The sequence below is a fragment of the Bidens hawaiensis genome, unplaced genomic scaffold (genome assembly GCF_021521415.1).
Source record: "Bidens hawaiensis isolate Kalapana, Puna unplaced genomic scaffold, B.hawaiensis_p1.1 tig00057711_1, whole genome shotgun sequence".
Lineage (NCBI taxonomy): Eukaryota > Viridiplantae > Streptophyta > Magnoliopsida > Asterales > Asteraceae > Bidens > Bidens hawaiensis.
Window position 1 is genome coordinate 1 of NW_027500396.1, and position 18,448 is coordinate 18,448.

An 18,448-nucleotide genomic window follows, 5' to 3' on the forward strand; every position below is an offset into this window, starting at 1 on the left:
TACTCATTTCCTGCAACTCCATCATAGCGGCAATTTTTTCGTGTTGTTTGTTGGTTTCTCTCATGGTATCGTTGAGTTCCTCGACAAACTTTTCGTGTTTTTTGATCATTTATGTCATGATAGCAGTGAGTTCCACGGGTTTCGGTTGGTTCGGGTTGTTTGTAGGATTCATTTTGCTAGATTTTTTGAAGAATTTGGGTATGAATTGTGTATGAAATGAAGAAGAAGGTGTATGTTTATATATATATATATATATTGTTTTAATTAATTAATTAATTATTATTTTTTATTTGTGACTGTTGAAAACGGTCAAATAATAATATTTTTAAACCCAACTTGGCGATAATAACACCCGCCCCCGCCCCATTTCGTTTACATATCGCCCCAGGGGGCGGTGTTCGCGCCCAATGTAGCCCCAAATCGCCTCTAACCCACGTCCACTACGCATAGCCTTATAGGTTATAAAATGTTATTACATGTTATGCACCTGTCTGTGATATCATTGTTTCATCTATTTATTTGCATAAAAATAGTTATTCGAAAATGATTGATGTAACTGGAAAATAGCAGCTAGTTATTTTACTTAATTGTTGTTGCCCATTAATTCAGTTGAGTTTATAGATAACTTATATAACTAAATAAAAAAAGACTTGAGATAATCATTCTAGGAACTTTTAAGTTTGATTGCTTATGTGATATCATTATTTCATCTATGGGTTTTTTGCGCTTATAGTAATACAATTATTATGCATGCATTTGGGAATTCTTGATTGTGTTAGTAGATCGAGTAAGAGAGGTGTATATAGGAATTTCAAAGTATGGTAATCGGATATCCAATGTAACGGACGTCGGACGCATAACTTATTACCAAGTACGAAACTTAGTGAGGGTCAGAGGCCAGCCCGTGTTTTTTTTACGCAGTAGTGTAACTTTACCCGGAATTTGTATACGTAGTGTAAATTTACCCACTTTCCCCAACGAACTTGTCCAAGCTTCGCCACTGCTGATTACCATTGTCGGAAGCGTAACAGCTCCGAACGCAAAATCAACGTCGGACAATGTAGCCAACACAACCAACGTCAGACGCCTTCCTGATTACTAGTGTCGGTGTCAGACTCATAATCGGCATCAAACGTAATACCTGTTAGAAAGGAAAAATATATTTTGAGTGATCCACAATTTCCTCAAAATATTTTTTCCTTACTATTTTGTTAGAAAGGAAAAAAAATATTTCTTTCTTTTCTAACAATACCAAATACCAACGTTAGACAAGTAACTGGCGTTGAATCATAATTGGTTACTAGTGCTAGACGCGCAACTGGAACTTGACGTGTAATTGTATGAGGACATTATCCGTAACTCGCATCTATGGCGTCGATTAGGTAGCACTGTCTATTAGGGGTGTGCTTGGTGCGGTTTTTGACTAAAACCGAACCAAAAACCAAACTTTCTGTTTTATGGTTTTTTAAAACCATTCGGTTTTGGTTTTTCCGGTTTTTGGTTTTTGGGTTCAGTTCGGTTTTGAATGCGGTTTTTTCGGTTTTGCTAGTCGAGCCAAAACTTCTTGGGCAAAAAACACTTGACCCAAGATATTGAAATCGAGCATGCCATTTTTTTTCTTAAACTAATGATTAATAGAAAACTGAATATTTGCACCTAAAATATGATAAGATAATAAAAGACATATTTGAAATTAAAATTCAAAATCAAAACCGAAAGTACATATTATTGGTTTTTAATCATACTTGCAAACCAAATATATTTGTATTAACAATATGTTTTGAAATTAAACAAATATCCATCGGTAGATTTTGTTTTAATGATTATGGTTAAGATGTTATGGTTATTTCGGTTCGGTTCGGTTTTTTCGGTTCTTAAGAAAATACAAAACCAAACCAAAACCAGTATTTCGGTTTTTGCTAAAGTTCAAAACCGGACCACCGGTTTCTATTTCGGTTTGGTTTTTTCGGTTCGTTTTTTTTGGTTTTATTGGTTTCGGTTCGGTTTTTTCGGTTTTGTGCACACCCCTACTCTATAATTTTTTTTCCCCAAAATTCAACAATTAACACTTTATACAATATTACAAACGTTCATAGTAACTTCTTAAATAAAAACACATCTTTAGCCCTAACAACAATCAAAGGCCATTGACATTGGAAATTATAATGTTATTTGATTGGTATGGGTATAGGCATAGCAATAAGTGGTGTTGCCTTCTGTAGTGAGAGACCAAAAACTTCATTCATATCCATCTCATCTTTTGCATGTGGAAGCTTCCAATCAAAATAGTACACAAATGATGCAAGTATCAAACTTGTCATCCTATGACCCAAAGCCATTCCGGGACATCTCCTTCTACCTGACCCGAACGGTAAAAATTCGAAATCTTGCCCCTTATAATCAAGCTTATTCGTCAAGAACCTTTCCGGCATAAACAACAAAGGGTTTTCCCAATAGCTCGGGTCCCTTGAAATGGCCCATGAGTTCACAAATATCTGAGTGTTGGCAGGTACAATATAGTTTCCGAGTTTAACCTCGGTCATAGTTTTGTGTGGTGCCAATAGAGGTGCCGGTGTGTGAAGTCGCATTGTTTCGTTGATGACAGCATGCAAGTATGGCAAACTAAGTATGTTTGCTTCTTGTACTTTTTCATCTTCTCCAACTATTTGGTTAACTTCTTCACGGAGTCTTAGTAACACGTTGGGATTAAGCAATAATTCAGTCATTGCCCATGTTATTGTGACCGAAACTGTGTCCGTTCCTGCTATAAACAGATCCTGTAATTTTAAGCAACTAGTTTTAATTAAAGTTTTTTCTTAGGATCATCGTATACGTACTGATGCAAATATCTTTTGTTATTTGTTTGAATTTCAATTTTCTAGTTTATCTTATATGTTTCCTGGTTTATTGTTTTCACGTAGTTAGTTTAAATAAGGATACATTGTTAGTTTTTGATTAAGTTTATTGAAAAAAAACTTTGTTGCCAGAACCTTTGGTTTAATTAAGGGAATTAGCGTGAGTATCTTGAGCAATTGATAGCTTTCGGTTTTAAAATTGCATAATATACATTTCATTATAATTTAATAGATTTAATGTATTAAATCATCTATGTGTAGACTGTAAAAATGTTTTTCGCCTATAAGGCTATGTGTAGTTGAGGGGTTATAAATTGGGGCGTTTTGCACCGTGTGACGTCCAGTCAGCAAATGGTGGGATTTTGTTTTTGGAGTGTAGTGGTGTTGTAGCCCAACACACATACACACATATATATATACACACACCACACAAACAAGAATATAATAATAAAAAAAAGAAAAGGGACAAAGGCGATAAAAAGTTGCCCCCCTTATCGCCCCTAAAATCGTCAGGGGTGTGATTGCCGGCCATCGCCTGATTTCGCTCAAAAATGACGCCCATAACCTGACACAAACATCTACATCCTTCACTCAAATATTTTTGTATGTCATCATCTTGTTTTAGTTTATTTTTCGTAAGTAGACTATTTATTATAACAAAATTTTTAGTTTTTTCATGTGGAACACATAAAATATATGTAAGCTAATTAAAAAATAAAAGATATAAAAAACATATTTAATTACGCTCATTAAAAAACGTTATAAATCATTTTTACAAATTCTTAATTTTTTTTACAAATTCTTATAAATACATTCAAACTTCTTACAAATAAGAAAATTAATATCACTTAAATTTGTTAGATCACATGTCTCTAGCAGTCTAGCTATAACATTTTAGCTTTAGTAGTAAATGTTCATTTATATTAAATCCTTTGATGATTTTTATGAATACAAATATTTAGGGATAGGCTAGTTTGTGGCTAAAAAATATAACTATTCAATTTGAAATTTTGAATTGTTTTTTCAAAAACTTTGAATAAGAGTTTACCACAATTAAAGCCTTGACGTGTTTAAGGTTGAACTTGGATTCATTCTCTTGACTATAATCCAACAATGAATCTAGCATGTCACCAAACCTTGGAAGCTTCGACTCTCGGTGTTTTAGTCTCTCACTTACAAAACCATCTACCATTTCATCCATCCAGTTAAAAGCCTCCTTAGCATGTCTTCGTATGTTCTGTGGGTCCAAGGGTTTCAGCATAGGAAATATGTCGGCTATGTTAAACTTCCCTAACACTTCCATCACTGTCTCAACAGCCGTCCTGAACCCATTGATGTTATTAGACTCGTAGCCGGTGATCAAATCTTGTGAAAGAAACGTGTTCGACATCTGGCTGAGTGCGACCGTAAACGCTAGTTTTCCAATGTCCACGGGTACTTCTTTTTGCCCGGACTCTCTAAGGAAGTCTGATGTTTCATTCACCACATTTTGCCTTAGGTCGCTAAGGCTGTCGAGTTTTTGTTTGTTGGTTAGATACATATTAAGGGCTTTTCTCATGGCTTGCCATGTCTCGTTATTAGGTGACATCCAAAGGATTGCGGTTTCATGGTAATTTAAAGCGGTGGCAGCGTCTGGGATGAGACGGCCTGAGCAAGCCTCGTCTTTGTGTTGAAGGACTTCTCTAGCAGCGTCGGGTGTAGATGCCACTACGCTTGTGATGCTGCCTAAGCGGATGGTCATAAATGGACCGTATTTATGTGCGAGTTTTGCTAGGGATTCATGAGGTTTTGGTCCAATTTCGAGGAGGCTTCCGATGATGGGAAGGCCAACGGGGCCGGGAGGGAGTCTCCTTTTCCGGTAAAGATCGATTCCATGTAGGAAGAAGAAAAAAATGATGGTGGGAAGAATCAAAGGAAGAAGCTCCATTGTTTCTTTTATCTCTATTGTTATCCCATGAATGATGTGATGATAATTGATAAGTGAACTTGTGCAATTGGAAATTAGGTGCAACAAACAATTTTTATTTATTTTTAATTTTTTTAACACGATGTAATATATTCTATTATCATCACGTGAAACAAAGATAAAAAAAAAATAGGTTGCACATGAGCTATGTGCAACATTTTGATTGTTACACGTCTAGCACTCGTAAAACACATGTAATAATCAAATGTTGCACGCACATAGCATAACCCACTTGTAAACTAAAATATTTTTGTCGTTAATTTTTGTTTTAATGATGATAATAATAATATATATTACGTTATGTTATAAAATTTCAATTGTTACAATGAGTTTTTAAGAGTTTTCTTAACTCAAGTGGGTTTTCGAGTTACTCATCATGTCTATATATATTAGCTTTGAGCCCCCGCTTTACAATTCTTTTTTAAATTTTTTACATTTGTCATTTCTAATATTGTGAATATATATTTTTTGAATTTCAACTTAGTTTGTTGTAAGGAAGTTTATAATACTTGGACCTATTTATATCCATTTATGTAGGGGTGTTCATCGGATCGGAATTATTCGGTTCGGATTTGAAATTTTTATGTCCTTATCCGAACTCCGATCCGATTTAGGGGGTGTTCCTATCCGATCCTAATTAATTTCGGATGGATTCGGATAATCGAAATAATCCGAGTAACCCGATATAAACCGTATTACAAACATTCAAACAATCGTCTAATTAAATAAAATTACAAAACCTTAAAATTAAATAAAATATACACAAAGACAAGTCAAACTTCAAACAAAAGTGAATTAAATCCATGAGCCATCATAATTCTAAAAACTAAAGCATATAAGAATAAAGCCAAACTTCAAAATAATTAAATCACATGTTGTTTGTTCGGATTATTCGGATATCCGAATATTCCGAACTATCAATTTTTTTTGAAATCCCTATCCGAATCCAATCTGAATCCGAATTCGTTATTCGGATCGAATTATTCGGGTTTTACTTTCGGTTAGGATTTCGTTTTTTTTTCGGATTTCCTGAACACCCTTACATTTATGTATTGTTATGTTCATTTATGTTTAGTTTAGTGAAATATTAAATGAACCATCTACTCAATGCTTTATATTTGTTCGTTTGTGTTCATTTAAGCGTGTTTATGTATATTTACTTATGTTTTTTTTTTTGTGTTTGTTTACGTTTAATTGTTCAAATATGTTTATTTTTGTCTGTTTACGTTTGTTCAATTATGTTCAGTTACGTTAGTTTATGTTCATGAACTAATCATTTAAATTTTCAATGGACGGACATTTAACCCGAGTATCTATCAGAGAGCATTAAGATTGAAAACTAAATGAGATGTGCTTTAATTTTATAAATTTAAGATAACATAGTATATTAGTAATCTGCCACCAATAACAATCATTATATGCATAGAATCAAGGTTGGTGTGGTGGTGATGATATGAGTGATGAAGATGAGAACATGTTGACCATAATAAGGTTTCATAAATAAAAGAATTATAACTCTAAAAATATTTTGAGAAGTTTTCTATTAAGATCAAAAACTCTAAAAAAAATATTCAAAAAAATAATAAAAAATTATAACTCAAAATATAAATCATAAACAAAAAATGTAAAAACACTAAAATGTTTCTTACGTTGTCCTCGTTTCATAAAAAAAACACTGAGAATCGAATCGAAACCGAAAAAATAAACAAAAATGAAACAAAAAAACCAAAACTGAATCAATCAAAATCGAAAAAATCAATCAAAACGAAACTAAAAGAAGTCAAACCGAAAAAAAACGAAACTGAAAAAATGGACAAAAACGAGTCCGGAATCGACCAAAAAGAAACAAAAGAAACCAAAACTCAACTTGTCCAGTGTGAAAACTCGTGTTGGCTTGAAACCTGAACCGAACCCGTTCAAATCTGTTATGCATAATTGTCTGTTGTTTATGTGTTTGGAGGGCCATAAGTGGCTATTCACATAATTTAATATGCATGTTGGCATCTACGTTACTTACACTTACGTATTACATATGTGTAAAAAAATTCAAAAAAATAAATTTGTTACGTTGAGTTATTTCGAGTTCTTAAAACTCAAAGTGGTTCTTAAAAGAAATCAATATATATATATATATATATAGGACGAATATTTTGAGAACTTGATGAGTTGTAAGAACTTTAACGCTGTGTTCCCGAGTCTCATTTAAAGAGGGGAGGGGAGAGAAATGAGAAGAAAATGTGAAGGAATCATGTTCCAGAGATTTTTTAACAAGAGGAGGGGAGGGGAGGGGAGAGAAAAAGCTAGAAAACTTAAGTCCATACCCATCCTTCCAAATTGAAGAGATTAGGAGAGAAAATGTGTGTGTATAACATTAACTACCTATTAACTCCTACATTTTCTTTCCTTTTCTTCTATTATTCATTAAACTCGGGAACATGAAATGAAGTGACACATTTTCCTCCCACTCTCTTTCTTTTCTCTTTCAATTCTTTCCCTTTCTTTTCTCTTCTTAAATGAAACTTGAGAACACAGAGAACTCAATATGGATCACACATTTAATTAAATGAGTATATAATATGTGGTTTGGATTTAATTTGATTAAAATGAATCAAGAGAGAGAATAAAGATTTTTTATTATTACACAAGTTTAAATGTTAGTTACATATGCGTAAAAAGTCGATTCGTTGTGTAAAAAATACCGTTATTTTTTTATGTTACTTACACTTACATGTTATATATGCGTAAAAAAAGTAAAAAAAAAAATGTTACGTTGAGTTCTTTCGAGTTCTTAAAACTCAAAGGGGTTCTCAAAAGAAATCAATCCTATATATATTAACCATGTATGCATGTTTTTTATAATTCAAAGAGTAAACTGCGGTTTCATCAATGTGGTTTGTCCAAAACTGTATTAGACATATAGTTTCAAATTTGCTATTTTCGTCCCTATGGTTTCATTTCACCTGCAGCTAAACCCGAATTCATTAATCCCGTTAAGTCTGGTCGTTAAACCTATCAACGTGCTACTCATGTGAGGTGCAATTTTGTCATTTTTCTCCCTAAATAAACACTAGTCATAATTCGCAAGCCTTCTCACGTGAGGGGCTGAGGTGGATTTTGGGGGGAAAAGACAAAATTGCCCCTCACGTGAAGGGCACACTGATGAGTTTAACGACCAGACTTAACGGGATTAGTGAATTCGGGTTTAATTTCAAGTGAAATGAAATCACAGGAACAAAAATCGCAATTTAAAATTACTGGACTAAAATTACAGATTTGAACAACCAACAAGAACATAAACCACAGAGTTCACTCTATGTCAAAATGTAGCCAAGACTTCATAGAGGAACATATGTATAAAATAGGGGCATGAAGAATATCCATTTTTTTAAATTTATTTAAAGTGTAGCCAAGACTTATAACATAAGCAATTGCAACAAGCATACACAGTTACACATCCTAGCCATGATCCATCAACTTATACTACTTATTATGAGTTTAAAACAATCTTGTAAAAGCAAGGGCCGAACTTTGTTTGTCACAGATCCAAATCCCTTTCACCATATTCAAGTCACTTGATCAGGGGTATAGGAGTAGCAACGGTGTTACCTTTTGCAATTGAAGGCCATAAGTATCCCTCATGTCCATTTCTTCTGTAGCATGAGGAAGCTCCCAATCAAAATGATACACAAATGCAGCCGCAATCAAACTTAACATCCTCTCAGCCAAAGGCATACCCGGGCACCTTCTTCTACCCGATCCAAATGGTATGAACTCCAGACTTTGTCCCTTATAGTCACGCTTATCTCCCAAGAATCTTTCTGGCTTAAACACCGTCGGATTCTCCCAATACCTGGAGTCCTGCGCCATCACCCATCCGTTCACTATAATTTGTGTGTTTTTTGGAATAACATAACTGCCAATTTTGACTTCGGTTTGAGTTACATGAGGCGCTAGTATGGGAGACCCTGCATGAAGACGCAATGTTTCCTTGATTACAGCTTGCAAGTAGGGCAGGTTAAGGGTTTTGGCTTCTTCAATCTTTCCATCTTCTTCCACTATTTGGCTCACTTCTTCACGAACTCTTGAAAACATATGAGGGTTGAGTAACAATTCAGACATTAACCATGTTGTAGTGCATGCAATCGTGTCGGTTCCTGCAATTAACAGTTCCTGTAATTCATATACAAATTATTATTTCATACATTTCTTTAGTAACTTTTTGGAAATGACTTTTATTACGAGAAGTATGCAAATAAATAGAGTAATTATGTAAACACTAAGCCTATGGGTAGTGAAGGGCTACAAATTGGGGCCATTTGCGATATGTGACTCCCAGTTAGCAAAGAGTTGGTTTTTTGTTTTTGGAGTGTAATGATGTTGTAGTCCAATATATATACACATGTATATATATATATACCCCACACAACACAATATAATAATAATAATCTTCAAAGGTCGGCCGACGACAAATAGTAACCCCCCCTATCGTCGCCCCATTTGTCGGCCTGGGGGGGGTGTTCCATGTGAAAATCGCCCATATTTCCTCGCCCACTATGGATACCCTAATGTAATTATTATTACTTCATAACTTTTAACTAGAGTAAAATAATTACTCTAGTTCAGAATTATAGTTTCGTTAGTTATTTATATGTTTAGTATGTTAAGTTTATTTTTATCAGATCCCACCCCTATATATATTTACCACAATTAAAGCCGTTATGTGGTTGACACTAAAGTCATCTTCGTTATGATCATCACAATAGTCCAGCATTGAATCCAACACATCCCCAAACCTCGGCAGTTTTGAATCTCGGTGCTTTACTCTCTCTTTCACATAACCATCTATCATATCTTCCAACCAGGCAAACGCCTCTCTCGCCTCCCACCTTAGATTCTGCGGGTCAAGGGGCTTCAGTATGGGAAATACGTCAGCTATATTCGACTTCCCCATCACTGCCATCGCCGTCTCCACACCCTTCCTCAATGCATGGATTATATCATGCTCGTAGGTGGAGATAACATTCTTAGAAAAAAACTTTCTCCAAAATTGATTAAGTGCGATAGCAAACGCTAGCTCTCCAACGTCTACACCCGCGTTTTTATGGCCAGTTACCCGAAGGAAATCCACCACTTCCTCCACCACGCTTTCGCGGAGATTCACGAGTGTGTCGAGTTTACTTTGGTTGGTAAGATTCATTCTAACAACCTTTCTAATAGTCTGCCATGTTTCATTTGTTGGTATCCATAAAAGTGCCAACTCGGGGTGTTTCAAAGTGGTGATTTCATCGGGTACAGGACGACCCGAACAAGCCTCGTCGTTGCGTTGGAGGATTTCTCTAGCGGCATCGGCTGTGGATGCTACCACAATGTTGATTCTGCCTAATTGGAGGGTCATAAGTGGACCGTGTTTCTTGGCGAGCTTGGCAAGGGATTCATGGGGTTGGGGTCCAATATCGAGTAGGTTTCCGATGATCGGGAAGCCGATAGGGCCGGGTGGGAGTCTTCTTTTACGGTAAAGGTCTAAGGCATGGAGGAGAAAGAGCAAGCATAGTATGGAAGAAAGAATGAGAGAAAAGAAAGCCATTTGTTTCTTGTTAAAATTGTAGTTTGTGTCAAGACTCTACTTAACTATTTATAGATGCCTTAAAAGGAATAAAAAAGGAAAAAGAAACAATTTCTGAAAAGATATTAAAATTTGTTTCTTTTTTTATAAGTTCTTTTGTTTTCTCAATTTCTCTACAGATTTATTTATTATTATTTGAATAAAAATAGAAAGAGAATTAGGTATGGTGCACTAGTGTAGACATTACTAGAGATTTATTTTTTTATATATCTTTCTGCTGTTTTTTGTTTTAAAAGGACCAAAGATAGTTGATTAGTTGTTGACCAAAGAGTATTAGTTTTCGTACTTGATTTAGATATAGATTAACTACTAGTCGAGTGTTTGTACGATGTAGCGGGAATAACATTTTAAGTTAAGGTTGTTAGCAAGCCAAGGCTAGCTTGACTCGAACTTTACATCAAACCGACTTAGCTCAGCTCTAAATTAAAGCTGAAATCTTAAAGTCGAGATTGTCTTGATTATTTTGATATTTATATAACTTGAGTATTATTAATTATATATTTGTAAAACATATAAAATGAATATAAAAAAAAGAATAAAGTTGAGTAATTTGGATATACACGAGGGGTCAAAGTTGTACATTAAATAGTATAATATTTAATAAGTGAATTTTTTTAATTGTAACAAGTTTATTTATATTTGTTATCAAATAGATCAAGGGTTAGATATGTAACTAATGAGATGAAATTGTAACCATTTATGTTTAAAAAACTTGTACATTCATACATATATTTATGCAGTAATAACTTGTACATTTCAAACCGTTCAACTGTTTTGAAAAAAAATTATATTGGAACGTAGACAAAAATAAGCCCGTTTAAATAGGTATGCTCGAATTTTTTTAAATCATATTTTTGTAAAACATATTAGATTAAATAAAAAAGTATAAAGTTGAGTTAAAATGGGTAAACATGAATGGTCAAAGTAGTAAGTAGTTCTTGAATTACAAAATTTGAGTAAACTTGTGGTACCATAATTGTAATTATATTTGTTAAAATTAAATGATCGTGGGTTAGTTATGTTGAAAAGACTACTTTACTCTTTGTATGCATGTACCATATACATTAAAACTTGTAAATTACTTAAACACTTGCGTCTTAATTTACCCTTTTTGACGTATAATATATAGTAAAGATAAAGATTTAAAGAGGCCCTTCAAAGTAAAAAGGAAAATAAGCTATTTCTAAACAGATTCAAAATCTTTTTCTATTTTAAGTTTCTTTCGTTTTCCTTATGGTTTTATTTATTTATTATTATTATTTAAAAATAAGTAATTAATTGTGTTGTACTAGTGTAGCTAGTGACCTGTAATTTGATTTTTATATGCTTTGGTTTGTTCTTTTTTGATCAAAAATAGTTGTTGATTATGTCATTGGGAGATTATTATTTTTTATTGGAGACTATTCAAAAGGGAACTCTCTCCCCTACCCACTTAATAACGTATTTATTTACAAAATTTGTTTATATTTTTTAAAATACTCACATAAACATGGATTAGATATAGAATATATTAAGAAAAGAACAAAACAATGTAAAATAATAGTAAGGAATATTGGATTTTAATAATTTCTATTGAATGATATTGGCCGATAATAATTCATATTTATTTTATCGTCACTGGCGTTTCCAAATTAAAAAAAGTTGGCCCCCAATGGTCCCCCGTTAAAAAGGAGTTAACGGCGTTATACTTTTTTCCGAATTTCAAACTAACTTTTTAGGGCTATTAATCGGAAGGAAGATACGAGTCGAATGATATAAAACTTAGCTCCAAACAATGATTTAAACGACTTGATTTTGGTTAATTGTAAGTTCAAACACCCGAATTGAAGCATTGCTTCGTCATTTTGAAGCACTGTTTTGAACTAAGTTTTACACCAATCGACTCGTATCCTCCTAACGATCAAAAGCCCTAAAACATTGGTTTGAAATTCAGAAAAAAACTATAACGCCGTTAAGTCATATTTAACGGGGGACCATTGAGGGCCAACTTTTTTGAATTTGGGACCGTCAGTGGCGATAAAATGAATATAGATTATTATCGGTCAATACCATTCAATAGGGATTATTAAAATCCAATATTCCTATTAATTATGATCACATGTTAATTAAAAAAATTACCATGTTCTAATATTTTGTTCTTGTTTTAGGAATCAAGAAAAAAGGCACTATTAATAACATAACATGATAAACAAAGATGGTTAGTGGCACGTTATATATATTCGGTGCTTGTCATATACTTGTCTTATAGGTACTTGTCCTATTATACTTACTGGACCCTAAATATATAAATACATTCAATACTTGTGTTTACTTATTGTAAGTATTGCACATGGGCATTTTTCCAAAAACCGTCTATAACAAATATTTTATAACTTAAAAAGAAAACGTGGAAGATCTATGTTATAAACTAAGATGTATCATGTATGTATCTTGATTTGGGTCCCTAGGTATTAAATACTACTGTTTGTTCTAATGCTATAATATAACGTAAAAGATCATTACAATTAATATGGTTAACTTATTTCGTTAATTATTTGCATGACATAACTCAATTCATGAGTTTTTTTTTGTTTTTATCAAAATTGGGGGTAGGGAAATTTTATTTACTAAAATAGGTTTCATATTTATTTTGATGTTCCCACAGTCAACACCAAACCTATTCGGGCCGGCCCGTATGCTTTAGAGACTAAAGCTAGGGCTTTAAGCCCATTAAATATTAAGGCCCCAGTTTAAAAAAAATGTATAAAAATGATATATCATATTATAAAAGGTTTAAGTTGAGCAGAGAAGAGATGAATGATCTGGTGCAGTGGAAATCAACCAAGGATCTCACGCTTTCAATATTTTCAATCACTCAATCAGGGATTGAATCTCCTTGCATGAAGTTTAATTTTTTGGTGACTACTAGTGAGAAATCAATTCAAGGGGCCATATAATTCCAAATTAAATGAAAAGGATAACTCATTATTTATCTAAAAGAAAATAATTTACTCAGTATTTTTTTATCTAATACTTCAAATACTTTTTATTTTTCTTAACATAAAAAATAATTCGATAACCTAAGCTTATACTATAGCTATTAATTTATCTATTGCAATCAAATTTATTTCGAGTTTAGAAAATTAAATTTCTAACATTATATTACTTATGACTCATTCTATTAAAAGTTGGGATAGTATATGAGCATTATAATTGCAAATGTGTATGTTGAGAATATCAATGTTAATATTTTCGTCCACAAAATGTTTTTAATATATCTTTCAATCAAGCTAATTTTAAGTTATGTTTCAACATATTTATATATTGTTTGGTTTCTTTAAGAGACAAAACTAATATTGCAATGTACTAGTTTATATTATAAAAATAGTGCGCCTAAAGAAATAGAGCTATAGTTTTTAATTAATTAACCTATTCGTCTAATCAAACGTAGCGGAACAAATAAAAAGTTAAAAAGTGAGACCCTTTTTTTAATAAGGCAAATTAAAAAATGGGGCCATTTTTTAATAAGGCCTTGAAATTTTAATTTGCTTTAGGCCATCAAAATAGTTGGGCCGCCACTGCCACCAGCCACCATCATCCGCACTGCCTCGCCGACCATCTTAATCGTCGGCGTTCTATCTTCCTCTCTCTCTCTCAGTTTTCCCTGGAACACAACCTCGAAACTTGTAATATCAAATTTCAATTTTCAAACTATTTCAATTTGTTTGCTTCAACAAGAAACTATAATTATAATTATTTTGTCCTTGGTTAAAGCTCCATTAGATTGAAAGACGAAAGGCTAATAGATTTAACATAAACTAATTCAATTGCTTGTAGCCTTGTACAGTTTGTACATATGTGGTTATTCGTCTCCGTCTTCAACAGTCGCTGCACATACATCTTCGGAGATGACAAATCTCGTATTGCAATGAATCAAAATAACCAATTCAATTTCATATAATAACTGTCTGATCAACGTTTTTGATCTTCATATCAAGTAAAATGTAAATCACATGGAGAATATAGCCTAATACTATCTAACTGTGATCGAACTCCGACGATTAAGATGTCCAATGCGGCGGAGCGGATGATGGTGATGGCCGGCGGCGATCACTAGTGTAGGGAAGACTTGATGGTAGAAGTCAACTCTGAGAGTGTTAAGGTATCCGGGTTTGTCGTTCTCTTGATGGTAATCACACTGCTGTTCCATGTGTAAGGCAATGAATTCAACAAGTTCATGTTGATCTCAGACAACTTATTTGTGATATCGGCACTTCTCAGTTTAATGACGAGTGACTCAAATCTGTTGATGAGATAGGCAACCGATTCTCCTTGAGTATGTTTAAACATGTTGAATTCTTCTTTTAACATGTCCTTTTGGTCTTCCCTCATATTAAGAATTCCTTCAATCTTAGAATTGCAAAACATTTTTTTTTAAGTCAACAGGTCAAAGTCAACGGGTCAGACTCGAATACCCATTCAATTCGAACAAATATTTTTTCGGTCAAAGTCAAAGTTCGAATGCCGGTTCGAATAAAAAAAATGGTCAAAGTCAACGGCCAAACTTGAATACCGGTTCGAATGCCCGTTCGAAATATTTTTTTCGGTCAAAGTCAACGGTCAAACTCGAATACCGGTTCGAATGCCCGCTCGAATGAATTTTTTTCGGTCAAAGTCAACGTTCAAACTCGAATACCGATTCGAATGCCCATTCGAATGATTTTTTTGGAAGATATTAAGCCAAAGATCAATAAAGTCTAAAGGACATTAGCCTAAAAACCAATATATTGGCCTAGATATGAGTTTTTAAACTAGATCTGAGCTCGGACACGAAAACCAAGAACACCAAAAACTTAGATTTGAAGATTTTCGGGTGTCTCTAGGATTTAAAGTACTCCAAATGTAGTGAGTAACAACAAAAACAACCTCAAATCTATCAAAAACTAAGATCAAAACCCGAAAAGTTTGATCCGAAAACCACAAAGTTGAGCCGAAAGCTCTTATACCACTCGTAGGTCCTCTTTGGATGGATCTAACAACTTTACTCGGATCAATCCGTGCTGTTAGCTAGCGGAAATCACAAACAACACTTGGATCTCGGATCTTAGTTTTTAAGAAAAAAAAATATGAAGTTGGAGGTATTTGGTAGAAAGAGAATTTCTTCTTTACTTCCTTGGAAAGTAGAAGTTATGAAGGGTTGGTGGAGAAATGAGTTAAGTAACCTTTTATATATGGTCCCCCATTTCTCCAATTTCACATAACATAATACAAAATAAACGTACCGAGGTACGTATTACACCGACTCTAAGCAAATATAAAGACATTAATCCTAAAACTAATATAGAATATTGGTCCTACAATAATGAACCTCATCATCAGCCTAGTAATAAATTCTTTCACCTAAATTTGAGCCTAATAAGTGATTCATCAGTTTAAATTCATACTTTCGTATCATTGGATTTGTTGACTAGATGGTCTAACTCGGTAGTCCACCTCTTTTTAGTATACTAGGATAATTACAGTCGACTTGTCTGGTTTTTTAGGTTTACTGTTGCAAGAAATCAATCAGTTTATCTTTATTAGGTTAGGTTGATATTTAAGCTGATTTATTTAGTGCTTTAATATTAATTACCCCCTTTTCCTAGATTTCTGAAGAGTACGAGTCTTAGAGGTAACTGTGTTATTGAGACATACTAAGAGATATTTCATTAGGGTAAACTAGATTTTCACCGGTAATTATTACATGCTTTTTAGAATTGATACTCGAAAATCTAGTGCCATTAGTTATACCTAGTTAGTTTATCTTTTCCGGTTTCACGTGTTCGTTAATACCCACAGCTCGTTGATCACCATTATGATATCTAACCTAGGTGGTCTATTTATCATACCTGAGAATTCATTAAGTTTTCCAATAGTTTTCGATAATTGTTTGTTTTAATTTATTCATTAATTGGTAAAACAAATTCCAAAAATCATTTAAGAACATTTTCGGCCAAATCTTATTAGAAGTCTAATCTTAGAGTTGTTAAGCGTGTCCTTAAGTTTAATTTCCGGACAACCTGTGTTTGTGCTATACACGATCGATACATTTGCCGTAGTGTGAAAATTAGTCAGGTTTTCTGATTTAAAGTTTAGTTATGAACTGTGATTCTTTTAATAGTAATTTATGTTGGGTCAATTGTTGTCTGGCCCAAGTGTAAGGCCCAACCCAATAATTAAGTTTTATTATATCTGGTATGTCTTGGCTAACAAGTTAGGGTTAGTCTATATAAACCGAGTAATGGTTAGACATTAGAGAGGGTGAGAGTTTGGTGTAACCGAGTTAGTTTCATCAAGAGTCAAACCGAGTTAGGGTTTGAGGGTTTGTAATCAGTTTTTAGAGTGATATTTTCTGATTAATATAAACGAGAGTTATTCGTTTAATTCGTGTGTTGATTTTTTTTGGGTTTCTTGGTTCAACCAAGTTTTTGGTTAAACAAGAAGGTTTAACCGTAGTTGGGTTTTTTATTTGGGTTAAACAAGACGGTTCAATTCAGAGTTCGTATTTTATTGGGTTAAACGAGTTAGGTTTTAACCAAGGTTTAAGTTATTTTATTTTACGAGCAAGTGGGTTCGGTTCTGAAAAGTTGTTCAGACTGAGTTGTTCGTATTTGTTCCAACGAAGTGGAGCAAAGGAATTCGACACCGTCAATGACAGGTGACAAAGAAGATCCGATAATCCAACCCAAAGCGAGTGGGGGGATATCGTTGCAGGTTCCAAAGCTGAATGGAACTAATTACATCACATGGGCAATTGTGGTGGAAGCGATCTTAGATGATCAAGAGTTATGGGAAGTTGTTCAACCGAATGAGGGTGCGGTTATTGATGTGAAGAAAAATAAAACGGCAAGGTCGTTTTTGTTCCAAGTTATGGAAGGTAATATTCTTCTTCAGGTTTCTCAATACAAGAATGCCCGGGATATATGGACGGCTTTGAAGGCACAGTTTGTTGGGGCCGAACGAGTTCAAAAGGCTCGACTACTGACGTTGAAAAGTGAATTTGAGAAACTCAACATGGCGGAAGACGAGACTGTTGATCAGTTTGCAGGAAAAATAACAGGTATGGTTTCAAAGGCAACGGGTCTTGGTCACGTGTTCGAGCAAGATGTCTTGGTGAAGAAGTTACTGGATGTGGTTCCAGACAAATACTTCAACTTGGTAGCATCAATCGAGCAAATGGTTGATCTTGATAGTATGAGGTTTGAAGATGCTGTTGGAAGACTTAAGGCGTTTGAGGAACGTCTACGAGGGAGAGAACGCGCTTCAAATTCACAAGGTCAGTTACTTTTTAATCGGACAGAAAGTAATTATAAAGGGAAGTCGTATGATCAGTCCGGTAGCCGAGGTAAGGGTTGGTCGAGTTCACGGGGACGTGAAAAAGGCCGTGAAACCGGAGGTCAAGATCGAGAGGATGAGGATCAAGATGGTTGTGAAAACCGAGATGGTCAACATCATGGGTCAAGGTATACGGGTCAAAGAAAGGATCGTCAATGGAGAAGAAAGGATATGTCACAGGTTCAATGTTTCTGTTGTGATGAGTTCGGTCACTTTGCGTCTTCGTGTTCGGAACGTATGAAGAAAAATGAAGAATCTAATTTGAACAAAATTAATGATTTTGATCCAAGTTTATTTATGATTAAAGGAGATCAGAAAACGTTTTTTTCTGAATGAAGATGGGGTGATTCTGAAGCGTTTCGAAACCGAACCGATGGAGAAAGATGTTTGGTATCTCGACAACGGAGCATCGAATCACATGACGGGTAATAAATCGTATTTTTATGAATTGAATGAACAAGTCACGGGAACGGTGAAGTTCGGAGATGAATCTTGTATTGATATTCGGGGAAAAGGTTCAGTCTTAATTGAAGGAAAAACGGGGGAGCAACGTTTGTTGACCAATGTCTACTACATCCCGAGCTTACAGTGCAATATCGTAAGTCTTGGTCAAGCAACGGAAGGTGGATGCGAGATTCACATGAAGCATGA

At 34.2% G+C, this 18,448-nt stretch overlaps 2 protein-coding genes across 2 annotated transcripts; both read right to left on the bottom strand.

Annotated features, from left to right (window-relative positions):
- Positions 1-2,168: 2,168 nt before the first annotated feature.
- On the bottom strand, positions 2,169-4,814 carry LOC143601975 (7-ethoxycoumarin O-deethylase-like). The gene is made up of 2 exons (XM_077079238.1): positions 3,904-4,814; positions 2,169-2,777 (listed from the first exon to the last, which is right to left on the bottom strand). Exons 1-2 carry the CDS (start codon positions 4,780-4,782, stop codon positions 2,169-2,171), a joined length of 1,488 nt encoding a protein of 495 aa, XP_076935353.1. The 5' UTR covers positions 4,783-4,814.
- Positions 4,815-8,358: 3,544 nt separating this feature from the next.
- On the bottom strand, positions 8,359-10,468 carry LOC143601976 (7-ethoxycoumarin O-deethylase-like). The gene is made up of 2 exons (XM_077079239.1): positions 9,524-10,468; positions 8,359-8,991 (listed from the first exon to the last, which is right to left on the bottom strand). Exons 1-2 carry the CDS (start codon positions 10,403-10,405, stop codon positions 8,398-8,400), a joined length of 1,476 nt encoding a protein of 491 aa, XP_076935354.1. The 5' UTR covers positions 10,406-10,468; the 3' UTR covers positions 8,359-8,397.
- Positions 10,469-18,448: the final 7,980 nt, after the last annotated feature.